The 16,374-nt window shown below is 48.2% G+C and overlaps 1 protein-coding gene across 6 annotated transcripts in view; it reads right to left on the reverse strand.

Annotated features, from left to right (window-relative positions):
• Positions 1–7,125: 7,125 nt before the first annotated feature.
• The window catches only part of PLEKHM1 (pleckstrin homology and RUN domain containing M1), a 43,735-nt gene continuing 34,486 nt past the window's right edge, over positions 7,126–16,374 (reverse strand). For all 6 annotated transcript variants that reach the window (XM_083470425.1, XM_083470426.1, XM_083470427.1 and 3 more), the window contains 4 exons: positions 15,667–15,860; positions 12,799–12,862; positions 11,520–11,677; positions 7,126–7,941 (listed from right to left, as the gene is read on the reverse strand). In XM_083470425.1, coding sequence (XP_083326551.1) covers positions 7,824–7,941; positions 11,520–11,677; positions 12,799–12,862; positions 15,667–15,860 — 534 coding nt within the window. In that variant the 3' untranslated portion in view covers positions 7,126–7,823. The remainder of the gene's footprint in view (positions 7,942–11,519; positions 11,678–12,798; positions 12,863–15,666; positions 15,861–16,374) is intronic.

The raw sequence follows: 16,374 nt of genomic DNA on the forward strand, positions 1-16,374 counted from the left end.
GAAAAAGCCCTGGATATACTAATATTGTCCTACATTAAAGGTAAAGGTAAAGGGACCCCTGACCCTTAGGTTCAGGCGTGGCTGACTCTGGGGTTGCGGCGCTCATCTCGCTTTATTGGCCGAGGGAGCCGGCGTACAGCTTCTGGGTCATGTGGCCAGCATGACTAAGCCGCTTCTGGCGAACCAGAGCAGCGCACGGAAACACCATTTACCTTCCCGCCGGAGCGGTACCCATTGATCTACTTGCACTTTGACGTGCTTTCGAACTGCTAGGTTGGCAGGAGCAGGAACAGGGGCTCATTCCGTCGCAGGGATTCGAACCACCAACCTTCTGATCAGCAAGTCCTAGGCTCAGTGGTTTAACCCACGGCGCCACCCGCATATGAGACTGTTATGAAAAATTTGGCCCATTTAAAGATGCCCTTTAGAGATGCATCGTTATTATCTGAGTGACAGGAGGCTGCTGTTTTAATTTAATTTTAATATTTTGGCTCAGGTGCAGAAATGTTTCCAGGCAGACAGGCAGATATTACATTAGGCAAGGGTGCCACACAGTTAAGTGAAGGCCTCTGGGGATGTGCCACAAATCCTTGGGGAGATTTCACATACATCATAACCCAAGTCTCCTGCAGTATTTGGAAAATGGTCACAATATTGTTGTTTCAGCAGGTCTAAAGCTGGGCTTTTGTTGTTGTTTAATTTGTTTGGGCGCTAAGGGATTGACTGAATTGTCTTTATCACGGCCTCGTTTTCTCTCGTTCCAATGAATATTTCATGCAGCCTTGCCCTGCTTCTCTCTAGTTTGGTGTTCTTTCCACCCCGCCCTTCCTTGTTAAAAATAAAACAAAATTGCAGCAGCACGAAAGGATACAAATAGTCAGCAGGAGCAACCCAAAGCAGCAATTAAAACACCTCCACCACATAAGAAGAATCATTATGCCTGTTATTACACCTCCACTGTAGAAACAATATGCATCTGAATACGAGGTGCTGGGAACCGCAGGTGGGAAAAGTGCTGCTGCGCATCTCTCTCTGTTGGGGAGAAAATAAGCAGGCCTGTGCGGGGGCCACGACTGAGAAGGCCCTCCTGCCAGTTGCCACCTGCCTCACTTTGGTGGTTCTTGGCAGGCTTCCAAAGAAATAACACCTGGGTGGCAACCATATGTTAAAGGTAAAGGTAAAGGGACCCCTGACAATTAGGTCCAGTCGTGCCCGATTCTGGCGTTACGGCGTTCATCTTGCTTTACTGGCCGAGGGAGCCAGCGTACAGCTTCCGGTCATTCTGGAGACCCAGAGCAGCGCACGGAAACGCCGTTTACCTTCCTGCCGGAGTGGTACCTATTTATCTACTTGTGCTTTGATGTGCTTTCGAACTGCTAGGTTGGCAGGAGCAGGGACCGAGCAATGGGAGCTCACCCCGTTGCGGGGATTTGAACCGCCGACCTTCTGATCAGCAAGTCCTAGGCTCTGTGGTTTAACCCACAGCGCTACCCGTGTCCCTAGTCATATGTTAGGAGCAGGCAATTCTTCAGCTACCCAGGTCCCAAGCTATGTGGTGGAACTGGGAGCCAGTGCAATTGTTTTGGCACTGGGGAGCTGCCCAGCACCAGTCGGCATCCAAACAGATTCATTTTGAACAAAGGGCTCTGGAGAAATAAATAAATAATAATAAATTTATTTATACCCCACCCATTTGGCTGGGTTTCCCCAGCCACCCTGGGCGGCTCCCAGCAGAATATTAAAAACACAATAAAACATGAAACATTTAAAACTTCCCTAAACAGGGCTGCCTTCAGATGTCTTCTCAATGTCAGATACAGTGGTACCGTGGTTTAAGAACAGCTTAGTTTACGAACAACTCGGATTAAGAACGCTGCAAACCTGGAAGTAGGTGTTTTGGTTTGTGAACTTTGCCTTGGAATAAGAACATGTTTCGCTTCCTGTTCTGTATGTTCCATTTGTAAATTGAGTCCCTCACTGCTATGGGAAAGCACGCCTTGGTTTAAAAACGCTTTGGTTTAAGAACGGACTTCCGGAACGGATTAAGTTCGTAAACCAAGGTACCCCTGTAGTTGTTTATTTCCTTGACATCTGATGGGAGGGCGTTCCACAGGGCGGGCACCACCACCGAGAAGGCCTTCTGCCTGGCTCCCTTTAATCTCACTTCTCGCAGCGAGGGAACCGCCAGAAGGCCCTCAGAGCTGGACCTCAGTGTCTGGGCTGAACAATGGGGGTGGAGACGCTCCTTCAGGTCTACTGGGCCGAGGTCATTTAAGACTTTCAAGGTCAGCACCAACACTTTGAATTGTGCTCAGAAATGTACTGGGAGCCAATGTAGGTCTTTCAGGACCGGTGTTATGTGGTCTCAGCGGCTGCTCCCAGTCACCTGTCTAGCTGCCGCATTCTGGATTAGTTGTAGTTGTAGCAATGGCTGAAGCCATACAACCTGGCCTTGCAGTAGCTCGGTGGCTGACTGGAGGCCTGGGCTCGTGGGCGGCCGCAGCTGGCTCTGGGCCTAGTACATCAGGTTACGCCACACCTCCCTCTTGGTGGCCCTGATTCCCAGATTGCAAACCTCCTCCTTTTGGTGGAGTGCAACCACATCCGGAACAAGTTGAAACAGCTTCCCAAAGCACATAAACACCCACCAGTCTTAATCCGAGCTGAGCTTCAGTTTATTGACTTGATGTGGCACATGACGGGTGCCAGGCACCCAACCTAGCATGCACACTGCCTCACCTGAAATCGGATGTAAGGGAGTAGTAGAGCTGGGCATCATTAACCCATTGATGACCTCTCCTGCAACTCATCTCTTGATGTCCTCAGGTAGATCAATTCTGGGGAAACTTTCCCCCCTTTTAGCGTTGTTTTCCTTTAGGGGTAAACATTTTTTCTCTCACTTCCTTTTTTCTCTCCCTGATCCCCTCTTCTCCTTCACCTGCAGGTTGCCTGGGATGGGGCAGGGAAAACAGATCACTCTTGCCCAGAGCTTTCCAAACTGTGCATCTTGACACGTTAGCGTATGGTTACCAGATGTCCCCATTTCCCGGGGACAGTCCCCGGATTTACATATCTGTACCTGGACAAAATGGGACGCGGGTGGCACTGTGGGTTAAACCACAGGTCCATTTACCTTTACCTGGACAAAATCCGTCCCTGGAATGTTCCCGGATTTCTTTTAATGTCCCCGGATTTATATTTTAAGGGATTTATATTTTATATTAGTAGGGAATGAATGTTGTGTGATTGGTTTAACGGCACAAGACACATTATATGGGGACTTCCGGCGAGGCAAAATGGCGGGTGCCACGGCAGCGAGCAGCTCCTGAAGCCAGCCAGAGCCAACTGCGCTACCAGGCTGGCTCCGGGCTGCTGAGACTGCCACTGCCGAGGGAGAACCGGGGACGCCCGGCGCGTCAACCACTGACACTCCCCCCCACGACCCAAATCAAGCTGGGAGCAAGAGAGCACCTGGCCAACTGTGCTCTGGGGCTAGGAAAACCCCGGAGCCAACACAGGAAGAAGGAGGAGAGGAGGAGAAGGAGGAGAGAGAGGAAGAAAAAAAAGGGGAGCTCTTACCTTGCCGCGCCACTGCCGCTCAGGAGGAGAGGTAGGAGAGCACTGGGAAGGCTAGCGCTCCAAGAGAGCAGGCCAGGGCCTAGAGGAAGGCCGCGCAACAGAGGAGACTACAGAAAAGATATTACTTTTTTTTAACTTAAAAAAAATAACTTTTCTCTCTCTTTTTTTAAGAAAGAGTCCCCGGGTTCTTTGAAAAAAATCTGGTAACCTTACATTAGAGTGTCGGCTGCAGTGTGTAGGTGTGTCGCACAAAACGCTCCCCGCACTCCTCCCGGGGCTGGAAAAAGGTTAGTTTAACCTCCGGTTCGCTAGTAAAACTGAACTAGGTAAAGGGTAAAGGGACCCCTGACCATTAGGTCCAGTCGTGGCCGACTCTGGGGTTGCAGCGCTCATTTTGCTTTATTGGCCGAGGGAGCCGGTGTACAGCTTCCGGGTCATGTGGCCAGCATGACTAAGCCGCTTCTGGAGAACCAGAGCAGCGCACGGAAACGCCGTTTACCTTCCCGCCGGAGAGGTACCTATTTATCTACTTGCACTTTGACGTGCTTTCAAACTGCTAGGTTGGCAGGAGCTGGGACCGAGCAACGGGAGCTCACCCTGTCACGGGGATTCGAACCACCGACCTTCTGATCGGTAAGTCCTAGCCTCTGTGGTTTAACCCACAGTGCCACCAGCGTCCAAAACTGAACTACTGTGTCGCAAAATGGTGCATGTCTAAAAAGTGTGTCACCAACATGGAAAGTTTGGAAAGCTCTGCTCTTGTCAGAGGTCTGAGCTGATCGCTTGCTTGTAGATCACTTTTGAAATCATGCTGCAGCTTAGCCCTGCCCCACTTGAAACAGAGGTTGGAAACCATGGGGGCAAGGAAACCCAGGTAGGTATGGCCCCACAGAAGCACAGGACTCCCCAAACTCCAGTTCAGAGAGCTAATTCACAATGCCATGACTCAATAGCAGATAAAACCACTCAAGCTTTCAAGAGAATTATAGCAGGATTGTATTCCCCTCATCCTCCCAACCAGGATGGCCAAAGCAGTTCCTGTGCCAAAACCAGGCCAAATTGGATACAGGAAAGGAATAGTAGCTATCAGACAATAATTGCTACCATCTTCTGGGCTCCAAGGCTTTTTGAGGACACGTCCGGGAATCACTCCCCAAAATTGGCATCTGGGCGGATTTTTGCCAAATCGGCAAAGTGTCTGGGAAAACCCGGACATATGACAAGTGGAGCAATTTTTAACAGTGCCTTAAAAATCCCCCCAAAGCCTCAAAATGTAAATGATGTTCCCAAAAGAAGCTCAACAACTTTGACCAAGAACAAAACAAAACCTCTGTCCGGATTTTCACATTTGGGAACCTTAATTATGGGAGCGGGTGGGGTGTGATCTTGTGGCTTCCTCCTAACGCTGAGATTTGACATGCCATTTTTCAATGTGACATCTAAAAACCACCCTCCCAAGCTGCTCACATTTCCTCATGTACATACACAGAGGCATCACTTCCTCTCCATACTCGCTTTAACTAAAACCACACTATTTCCCTAGCTGACCCATGCTATATTAATATCTTTGCTTCCATCTCACATACTTACATCATTCCTGCCATTTGTACTGCATCTTTCCTCCACAGAGCTCAAGGCGGTATGCCTCATTTTATCCTCTCAAAAACTCAGTAAGGCTGTGATAGTGATTCACCCAGTAACCAATGAGTTTTAAAAGTATATATTAAAAATTATATTATATTATATATATATATATATATATATATATATATATATATATATATATATATATACATACACACACACACACACACACACACACACACACAGTGGTGCCTCGCAAGACAAAAAGAATCCGTTCTGTGATTCTCTTCGTCTAGCGGTTTTTTTGTCTTGCGAAGCAAGCCCATTTACGGATTAGCGGATTAGCGCTATTAGAGGCTTTTAGAGGCTTTTAGCGGCTTATCTGCTGATCGGATCAGCTGATAAGCGGCTTAGCGGCTTAGAAAAAGGGGGGGGGAAGGGAAAAAAAACCAGCAGGAACTCGCAAGACATTGTCGTCTTGCAAAGCAAGCCCATAGGAAATTCGTTTTGCGAAGCACCTCCAAAACGGAAAACTCTTTCGTCTAGCGAGTTTTCCATCTTGCGAGGCATTCGTCTTGCGGGGCACCACTCTCTCTCTCTCTCTCTCTCTCTCTCTCTCTCTATATATATATATATATAATACATTTTTCAATAATATCACCTGTTCATGCACCTTTCCTTTTTCTGTCAGAGTTACTGTCTTGTGTGAAGCATCTTCCTGAATAGAAAACCCATGTTGGTTGCTTGGTTTGTGTCAACAATGGAAAAGGACTTTTGGTTTCTTGTTGTTGGCATGTGTCTGCTTCCAGAGACAAAGGAGTGTGTCTCTTGGGTGTGTGTGAAGCTAAACTGCTGGAGAATCACAGCGCCTGCTGTGGCTGCAGAGACCCATAACTCATACCCGCTGCCTCTTGTGTTGTTTTTGCTGCGTTAGCAGCACTGAAGTGATTTCCCCGGGGCTCGAGCCTGCCTGGGCAGTGTGCCTGGAGGTCCTGGGCTGCTCAGACGACAAGACCTCCCTTCCCAGCCTCGCTGACGTGGTCCAGATGAAAGCAGAGCCACACGTTTGGCACCAGCTTGGCTGCAGGTGTTGCCGGAAGGAGGCGTACAAGACGCCATCCAACCATCTGAGTGTTAGTTTCTGTTTGCCACTGAGCAGCTGCTTTTGGAGTCACAAGACTCTGTTTACATTCCAGGGATTCCAGGCTATTGGAAGTCTCACGGGAGAAGGGGGACGGGATGTGACGTTAGTGGTGTCCTCTTTACAATGTAGCCCAAACCTCTCGTCGCTTCCCTGTGCTGGGACCTCTGCTGAAGAATGTGGCTTGGAGCCTCATCAAAGGCTCAGGTCATTAAACATGTCGGGAGGCGATTCTGAAGGTTCGGCTAGGAGGAAGATGAGGCTTTATCAGCTTGGCCGAGCGCAGATTCTGACACTTAGGGCCTCCACTCTAGATCTGTGTAGGGTCTACTACTCCCTTAGCCTTTTCTTCTCCCGAAGATGTCCCACAAGACTTCCAAAGCCTTTCTCACAAATGACTATAGCTGCAAGGCAGTAGAGATTTAGGATCAGAGTTTTCCTTCTCCTAGAGGGGTTACCTTACCTGGTCGACAAGCCCCATCTGTCACTCATTTCCCTCGACATCATGTGCAGTCACTGTCTTCTTGACCTCTGGACCCACGATTGGTCTCGTTTCCTCAATCCGCTGGAGCCTGTCTTCGCAGGCAGGGGATAGACAAGTCCCTAACCCATCAATGGTTTAAGACTGCCCTCACCTGAGTTAGCCACCCACTCAAAGCTGTTTCCCTGATGTGGTCACTGTCGCATGCTCATAGCTTCTAGGTGCCACTGGTGAGAGCTCTCAAGTGCAGGGTAGGAACCAAAGGTGAACAAACAATGTCTCCCCTAACACCCAAACTTTGAAGGCAAAGAAAGTTGCAAATAAACGAGAGGTCCCTGAGTTAGTTCCTTATTAAATTACTTTTTATTATCTGCATAGAAGATTAAAATGGAAAATAAAAATTCATCTCTGGCACCCATTGGCCTAGCATTAAAAAAGAAGGAGCAGAGAAGTGGTTTATTATTTGTAAGAAGGTCACTTTGCTTAGAGGGTGCTGGAATGTGTTTTCCCAGAGGATTCAGCAGCTGTTTGGCACGTGGCAATTCAGGGGTAGCCTGTAAAGTGCGGAAGGCACAAGAACTCTGCTACAAAGTGCATTAATTTAAAAACAAAACAGAAACTCCCCCACCCTTTCTTATCGCTGTTAGAATCAAAATGTCCGCTAACGTTTCGTCTCCCTAGGAGTCCAAGTCCGACAAGTCTTACGCGTATCAAATGCTTGCTGGGCCCGAAGCAGCCAGGTATTTTGTCTGCAGAGGCCGGAGAGTGACGGAAGGGAAAGGATTGTGGCTCCAAGTGGCGGCAGCAGATCGGCACAAGGAAGCCACTGCCTCCTTCCCACCTTTCTCTGTCGGAAATGTGATCCACAGCTGATGTCTCCAGAGCCCAGGTGTTCCCTGGTGGGTTAGACCTTCAGGGGAAAGGAGTTGTGTGACTAGCCAGGGCCTTCCTTCGCTCCAAAGCCTGCCTCTGTCCTTTCCCAGCTGTCCTCTGGCCTGCCCCCTTAAGGGCTGTGGTCTGCCCCTCTTCAGGGAGAGGTCATTTGCAAAGGGACGCCTGCAGCTTCTGATGGTATTCCTCCCGGCGGACGCAGCGAGGACAGAAACTGGCATTTGCCTGGCAGCTGCTGTGGAAGACAGTCTTGCACACCTTGCACCTGTTGGGAAAAGAGGAGGTTAATCGCTGAAGCAATTCATGCAACCTGGAAGGGAGGGGAAAGAAGTACAGACAGCCCATTAAAGCGGGGGCGGGGTAGAGAACTCCCTCTGTCAAGAGCCGCATTCCCTCAAGTGGAATCTGTTGGGGGCCACATCCCACAGATGTGGGCAGGGCTGAAGTCAGTGGTGGGACCAGTCATTCTCCCACCCTCACCTTCTGACACCCAATTTTTCTTCTCTTCTCTCTTTCTTCCTCCACATCTAGCAAGCTGCCAAGGGAGGCACAGGTCAACAGAGCTCTGAACCAATCGCTTGCAGGTTTTTGTTTTTTTACAAAATTATGCTTAGTTAAACATGTTAAATTAACTTAATTGGAAAGCTTGCAATTACCAGATAGGCTTAGGATTTAAATATGCAATGTGATGAATTAATATGTTTAAAGTTGAATGGTTAAGAAAGATGTCAAGTGATTAAGTTAAACTTTTAAGAGTTTAGGTTTTGGAAAACCGTTAAAATGATATACGCTGAAATTCAACCAGGGGGATACGAGGAAGTCACTTAATAATGTTATGAAGATCGGTTTATTTACCGTGGATACGTATGTATGTTTGTCTGTCTGTCTGTTTTTTTTAAAAAAATATGGAAAATTAATTTGAAAATTTGAAAAAAACAAAACAAAAACAAAATTATGCTTAGGACTGCCGGCTACCACCCTCTCCATCCCCTGTCTCACCACCCCTTTTCAAGTCACCATGCTGGGCTTGTTTAAAAACCTCTCTGTGAATTGTGCGATCTGTTCAGTTCAGAACAAACTTCCACGCTTGCATTTGGCTTTTGGAAGAACCATCCCCCCCTGTTTGCAGCCAGCACGCAGCACAGCCCTCGGACTTATTTTTCTCTTTTCCTCTGCTCAAAAGCAGACTGGTAACTTTGTGCCCCTGCGGCTGAACGGCTACGCAAGAGGAAGTGACCCCAGGCTGCCACCTGTGCAGGACAGCGATTCAGGAAGCGCCTGCTCCTCCTCGGAGCTATTGTCAGGAGAGCTCCAGGCATATCCTGCCTCCCCGGGGAAATAGCCTGATTCGGGCGACAGGAAACTGCATCAGCTCAGCAAGCAGGCACTCTTCCTGCCTCAGCACAAAGCCAGCGAGCAGAGGGCGGTAATCTTCAGTGAACCAGGCCTGCCGACGGCTCTCTTGTCTGCGCTGCTCCGATCCCGCAGCTTTGTGAGATTGAGCTGGGGTGAGGGTAAAAGGAAGTAGGGTATTCAAATGCTACTTTAAAGGAGGAACCGGGGCCTGAATTCCTGTTCAGCGCTCTGACCGTGCCCGCAGAAGAGAGATGAGGAAGACGTTCTCTTCCAGAAGTTGTTGGTTCACTGGTGGTGAAGGCTGAAGAGAACTGCAGGCCCAACATCATCCTAATGGCCTGTTGTTGTTTAGTCGTGTCCGACTCTTCGTGACCCCCTGGATCAGAGCACGCCAGGCACTCCTGTCTTCCACTGCCTCCCGCAGTTTGGTCAAACTCATGCTGGTAGCTTCCAGAACACTGTCCAACCATCTCGTCCTCTGTCGTCCCCTTCTCCTTGTGCCCTCAATCTTTCCCAACATCAGGGTCTTTTCCAGGGAGTCTTCTCTTCTCATGAGGTGGCCAAAGTATTGGAGCCTCAGCTTCAGGATCTGTCCTTCCAGTGAGCACTCAGGGCTGATTTCCTTCAGAATGGAGAGGTTTGATCTTCTTGCAGTCCATGGGACTCTCAAGAGTCTCCTCCAGCACCATAATTCAAAAGCATCAATTCTTCGGCGATCAGCCTTCTTGATGGTCCAGCGCTCACTTCCATACATCACTACTGGGAAAACCATAGCTTTAACTATACGGACCTTTGTTGGCAAGGTGATGTCTCTGCTTTTTAAGATGCTGTCTAGGTTTTTCATTGCTTTTCTCCCAAGAAGCAGACGTCTTATCCTGATGGCTAGAGGTTGCTAAAAAATGGTGGGCCTCCTCGCCACTGAAGCATTATCCCCCCCCCCCACTGATTTTCAAAATCGCTGCCCTCTTACAGTGGACGCTCGGGTTGCGAATGTGATCTGTGCGGGATGTACGTTTGCAACCCGCAGCGGTGCATCTGCACATGCGCGGGTTGCAATTCGGTGCTACTGCGCATGTGCGACCGCCAAAAGCCAGAAGTAACCTGTTCCAGTACTTCCGGGTTTCGGCGGTCCGTAACCCAAAAAACGCAACCTGAAGCGTCTGTAACCCGAGGTGTGACTGTAATAGGATTAGAAGGGATGTCATGGAAGAGCAGTGTGCCTGAAGACAATACACCTAAAGCATCCCCAATAAATGCCTTGCCAAGCCTTATTCCTCAGCTGCACCTTGAGCTCCAGGCAATTGCAGGATGATTTAATTTTATTTATTTACTGAATTTATATACCGCCCTATACCCAGGGGTCTCAGAATAAAATCAAGATATAAAACCACAAAATACATAATAAAAATAGAAACAACAACCCAATAGCCCCCCCAAACACATGTTAATCATGTGTTTATATCTTTTTGGTGTGTTTTTAATTTTGCATTAGGTATGCTTTTATAATTGTAAGTCACTTTGAGGCATTTTTGTTGTAAGAAATTAATAAATGTAAATTAACAACAACAACAACAACAACAACAATAAAAGATAAAGGTAAAGGGACCCCTGACCATTAGGTCCAGTCGTGGCCGACTCTGGGGTTGCGGCGCTCATCTCGCTTTATTGGCCGAGGGAGCTGGCGTACAGCTTCCGGGTCATGTGGCCAGCATGACTAAGCCACTTCTGGCAAACCAGAGCAGTGCACGGAAACGCCGTTTACCTTCCCGCCAGAGCGGTACCTATTTATCTACTTGCACTTTATGCTTTCGAACTGCTAGGTTGGCAGGAGCAGGGACCGAGCAACGGGAGCTCACCCCGTTGCGGGTATTTGAACCGCTGACCTTCTGATCAGCAAGTCCTAGGCTCTGTGGTTTAACCCACAGCGCCACCCGCGTCCTAATAATAAATAATAATAATAATAATAATAATACAAATTTATAAAGAAATGCTTATTTGTCACCTCTCCCCCTCCATTGCAAACTAGGCAGTGTGGTGCAACAGTTAGAGTGTTGGACTATGGCCTGGGAGACCAGGGTTCGAATCCCCATTCAGCCATGAAGGTCCCTGGGTGACCTTGGGCCAGCCACCGTCTCTCAGCCTGACCAACCTCACAGGGTTGTTGTGAGGGTGAAGTGGGAAGGAGGAGAACCATCTACACCAGTGTTCCCCAACCTTGGGCATCCAGCTGTTTTTGGACTACAATTCCCATCATCCTTGACCACTGGTCTTGCTAGCGAGGGATGATGAGAGTTGTAGTCCAAAAACAGCTGGAGGCCCAAGGTTGGGGAACACTGATCTACACCACCTCGAGCTCCTTGGAAGATAAAGGTGGCATAGACACGTGACAAATACATGAATAAAAATGAACACAAATGAGAAAAACGAATCGCTTCTTTGAAAACTTGACTCCAAAGCCAAGTTGGGGAAGAGAGGAAGAACGCTCACCTGGTCGTCGTGTCAAATTCAAAGGGGAAGATGATGTCGTTCCTGTTGCAGATCTCGCAGATGAATCCCCTCTGGGTGCACAGGTCGCAATTGTAGACGTGATGGGAGGCAAACTGAATTAGAGACTGGAGGAATGTCTCAAACACGCCGTCCGCTATCTAGGAACAGAGGAGGGCTATTAATAATAATTTTTAAAAATTATTTATATCCCGCCCTCCACAGCCAAAGCCGGGCTCAGAGCAGCTAACAGCAATAAAAGTAATACAGCATTCTAAAATTAATATTCTAAAATACTGTATTTTTTGCTCTATAAGACTTACTTTTTCCCTCCTAAAAAGTAAGGGGAAATGTGTGTGCGTCTTATGGAGCGAATGCAGGCTGCGCAGCTATCCCAGAAGCCAGAACAGCAAGAGGGATTGCTGCTTTCAATGCGCAGCGATCCCTCTTGCTGTTCTGGCTTCTGAGATTCAGAATATTTTTTTTCTTGTTTTCCTCCTCCAAAAACATGGTGCGTCTTGTGGTCTGGTGCGTCTTATAGAGCGAAAAATACGGTGATTCGAAATCAAATGGCAACCACTGGGCCAGAGTTCTACGAGGATCACCAAAGGAGAGGGGCAGACTGTGCCTTGGCCAAAGGCCTGGTGGAACAGCTCTGTCTTGCAGGCCCTGCGGAAAGATGTCAAGTCCCACAGGGCCCTAGTCTCTTGTGACAGAGCGTTCCACCAGATCGGGGCCACAGCCGAAAAAGCCCTGGCTCTGGTTGAGGCCAGCCTAACCTCTCTGTGGCCTGGGACCTCCAAAATGTTTTTATTTGAAGACCGTAAGGTCCTCCGTGGGACATATCAGGAGAGGCGGTCCCATAGGTATTAGCAGGTGGGGAATGGTGGTCGTAAAAGGGAAACATTTATTTATGAGGCAGCTGTGAATACAGTGAGGCCAGGTGACCGACTCACACCTGAAGTTCTGACACAGATAACAAAGCATCTGCAACATGCAGGACAAAAGGGAAATTTGGCACTTATTGGGGAGAGCACCAATGAGGTTCCATGCGAGCCCTTAAGACCCCAAAGCTGTTTTCGAAGCTCTCTCAAGGCAAAGGAATAAAAGCTTGCTTCTGAGCATGCTCAGACCAGTTTCTCTGTTTTGGTTCAGCATGCTGCATTCTAACGTGTGTAGGTTAAGCCTTGGGCTGGGTCGTGGGGGAATCGTGGATAAAGTGGGGTACGTTTTCCCGAAGCAAACCCTCGTTTCAGAAGCTTCCTCTTTCCAGATCTCCTACCTGCCTCAGGTCAGCCACGCTGTATTTATGGGGACATTCCAGGAGGTAGTGCCGGTGATCGAGCCTTCAGAAAGGATACAAAAGAGGAGGAACAGTTTATTAAGAGCTTTTCTCATCTGCTGCCAAGAGCTGTATAGAAGCCATATAATCCCTATGCTCCTAATTGGCTTGCAAGGACAGGGCGATAGGGAAGGCCACACTCTTTCTTGCATATCTACGGTCAACCTTCTTCGGCTGTTTCCCCCAATCTCATTTCTCTGCATCTCCTGCTACTACATTTGCCACAGATATAAAAAATGCTGTGAAAATGCTTTTTTAAAAAATGTCTGGAATTTGCCATTAGCTCATCAGTGCCATCTAGTGTCAGATTTGTATAATGCACTTAAAACGTTGTAAAAAAGAAAAGGAAAGGTAAAGGACCCCTGGACGGTTAAGTCCAGTCAAAGGAGACTCTGGGGTTGCGGTGCTCATCTTACTTTTGAGGCCGAGAAAGCCTGCATTTGTTCACAATAGCTTTCCGGGTCATGTGGCCAGCATGACTAAACCGCTTCTGGTGCAATAGAACACCATGACGGAAGCCAGAGCGCATGGAAATGCTGTTTACCTTCCTGCCACAGCGGTACCTATTTATCTACTTGCACTGGTGTGCTTTCGAACTGCTAGGTTGGCTAGAGCTAGGACCCTGTCACAGGGATTAGAACCGCCAACCTTCTGATCAGCAAACCCAAGAGGCTCAGTGGTTTAGACCACAGCGCCACCTGTGTCCCCTAGCTGAGTCCACAGTTTCTAGGCTTCATGGGTTGAAGGACAGATTTTGTATAAGGTACAGCAATCCCCAAATTATATGCCAAGATGCACTAGGTAAAGGGACATCTGACCATTAGGTCCAGTCGTGACCGACTCTGGGGTTGCTGCGCTCATCTCGCTTTATTGGCCAAGGGAGCAGGCGTACAGCTTCCGGGTCATGTGGCCAGCATGACTAAGCCGCTTCTGGCAAACCAGAGCAGCGCACGGAAATGCCGTTTACCTTCCCGCCGGAGCAGTACCTATTTATCTACTTGCACTTTGACGTGCTTTTGAACTGCTAGGTTGGCAGGAGCAGGGACTGAGCAACGGGAGCTTACCCTGTCGCGGGGATTCGAACCGCCAACCTTCTGATCGTAAAGTCCTAGGCTCTGTGGTTTAACCCGCAGCGCCACCCGCGTCCCTGTGGGTGCACTAATGTGCTGTGAAAAGGGCTGAGACATTCCTTGGAAAACTAAACCACTATGTAGGATGAATCCCACCATTCTGTGCCTGTTGGAGTAGGGCACCTCCACTGACCCTCCTACATGGAACCTCTTCTCTCCTTGCCAGTGCAGAGGCAGTGAAATCTCTTTTAGGGATTGCCTTGATGCAGCCTGTGCCTTAGCAGACAGACTTGGGGGAATCCCCATAGCATCACCATTGCCCAGAAAGGAGAGGTCCACGACTGGGGAAGGTGAGGCATCAGAAGGCACTGGCAAGGAAGAGGTCTGCCCTTGGTTTTGGAGCCAGTCAATAATATATATTTGTTCAGCGGAAAGCTGAAGCATGCCTCTAATGCTAATCTGGACGCAAAAACTGTGCAGGTATCAAACGTTTGGGGAAGAACAGTATTGACTGTACAGAATATAGCCTTTTTTTCTCAGTGAGGATTTTCTTTTTAAAAAATAACAAAATAGAAATGATACACAGCTCTGCTTATTTCCTCAACAGCAGTATGTTTAGGTTGTTCAACAGACATTTAAGCACATTCCAATTACCATATTTTTCACTCCAGACCACAAGACGCACCTAGTTTTTGGAAGAGGAAAACAAGAAAAAAATTTTCTGAATCTCAGAAGCCAGGACAACAAGAGGGATCGCTGCGCAGTGAAAGCAGCAATCCCTCTTGCTGTTCTGGCTTCTGGGATAGCTGCGCAGCCTGCATTCGCTCCATAAGACGCACACACATTTCCCCTTACTTTTTAGGAGGGAAAAAATGAGTCTTATAGAGCAAAAAATACGGTAGTTTGTTTTCAAAAGCATTGTTTAATTTGATGACGGAACAGTGCCCTGGATAAGTAACTTGCAAGCAGCAAATATTTGCAAGCAGCCTCAAGTCCACTCCTAAGAATCTTGTTCAACTGAGGACCAGCTCAGCAAAAGAGCCTCTGCCCAAAATCTCATTCTTTCTTTGAAATCGTCACCTGGAGGGTTTATGGAGGGAGGGTTCCTTTTTTGAAATGTACGTAAAAAATGAAGCCAAGATATTCAAGGATCTGCATGACATTTTCCATGCATGTTAGCTGCCTGCCCTTATCCAGTTAGGAACATGGACAAGAGAGAATGGGTCAAAGGCCAAAATCTGTTTATGTATGGTACGGCCAATGCAAGAACCCTCCTGGCTCAAAGATGGAAAACACAAGACATACCAACCATCCAGGAGTGGCAGGTGAAGCTGACAGAATATGCAGAACTTGCCAAATTGTCAGGGAGGATCCGGGACCAGGAAGATCAAAGATACCAAAATAATTGGAGTAAATTTATTGAATATTTAAAGGAGAATTGTAAAGAGGTCAAGACACTAGCAGGATTGACATAATACCTTCAATGTATAATAGTACTATTGTGAGAATGATGTGCGTGATAGAAAGGGGTTAAATATACCAGTTGCAGGGAGGGAGGGGAGTCGCGACTCGGCAGAGTCAAAGGGAATGTATGGCATTAATATGGTTTGTTGGAAAAGAATGTGTAAGGAAAACAATAAAATTTTACTTGGGGAAAGAAAAGAGGGTATGGGTCAAAGGCTTGGGGCCTGGAAGAAAGGGGGGGAGAAGGTGGACCCCCTGTATAGTGAAGCCTCACCTCTTGCTGATCTCTTTCAGGGCTCCACTGCGGCAAAGGACCAGGTAGTCACCAAGGAGTTTCAGCTGCTCCCGGCTCTTGTAGATGTGGCTCATGTGGTCCACATGGTCATAGAGAGTCTCGTTCACTAGCTTCAAGTTGATCAAGGGCTGGCTATGAATTTGGGACAGGAACTTCAGAGCCTGGCGGCAGACCTAAGAGATGAAAACACCTGTAAGTGTTCTACGTTGGCATCTAGAGAAGCCAGCCAGAGGGGCTGGTTACAATTTCAGGCTAGCACCCTGGATATTTCCCCATTATCAGTTCCGTTTATCTTCCTCTCAGCCTTGACAAACCCAGATTTTTTGCAAGTAAAGGTAAAGGTAAAGGGACCCCTGACCATTAGGTCCAGTCGTGGCCAACGCTCGGGTTGCTTTATTGGCCGAGGGAGCTGGGATACAGCTTCCGGGTCATGTGGCCAGCATGACTAAGCCACTTCTGGCGAACCAGAGCAGCACACGGAAACACCGTTTACCTTTCCGCCCGAGTGGTATCTATTTATCTACTTGCACTTTGACGTGCTTTTGAACTGGTAGGTTGGCAGGAGCAGGGACCGAGCAACAGGAGCTCACCCCGTTGCGGGGATTCAAACCGCCGACCTTCTGATTGGCAAGTCCTAGGCTCTGTGGCTTAACCCACAGTGCCACCCGCCTCCCTCAGAATCAGGAC

This window comes from Podarcis liolepis, assembly GCF_965112155.1.
Source record: "Podarcis liolepis genome assembly, chromosome: 13".
NCBI classification, from domain to species: Eukaryota; Metazoa; Chordata; class Lepidosauria; order Squamata; family Lacertidae; genus Podarcis; species Podarcis liolepis.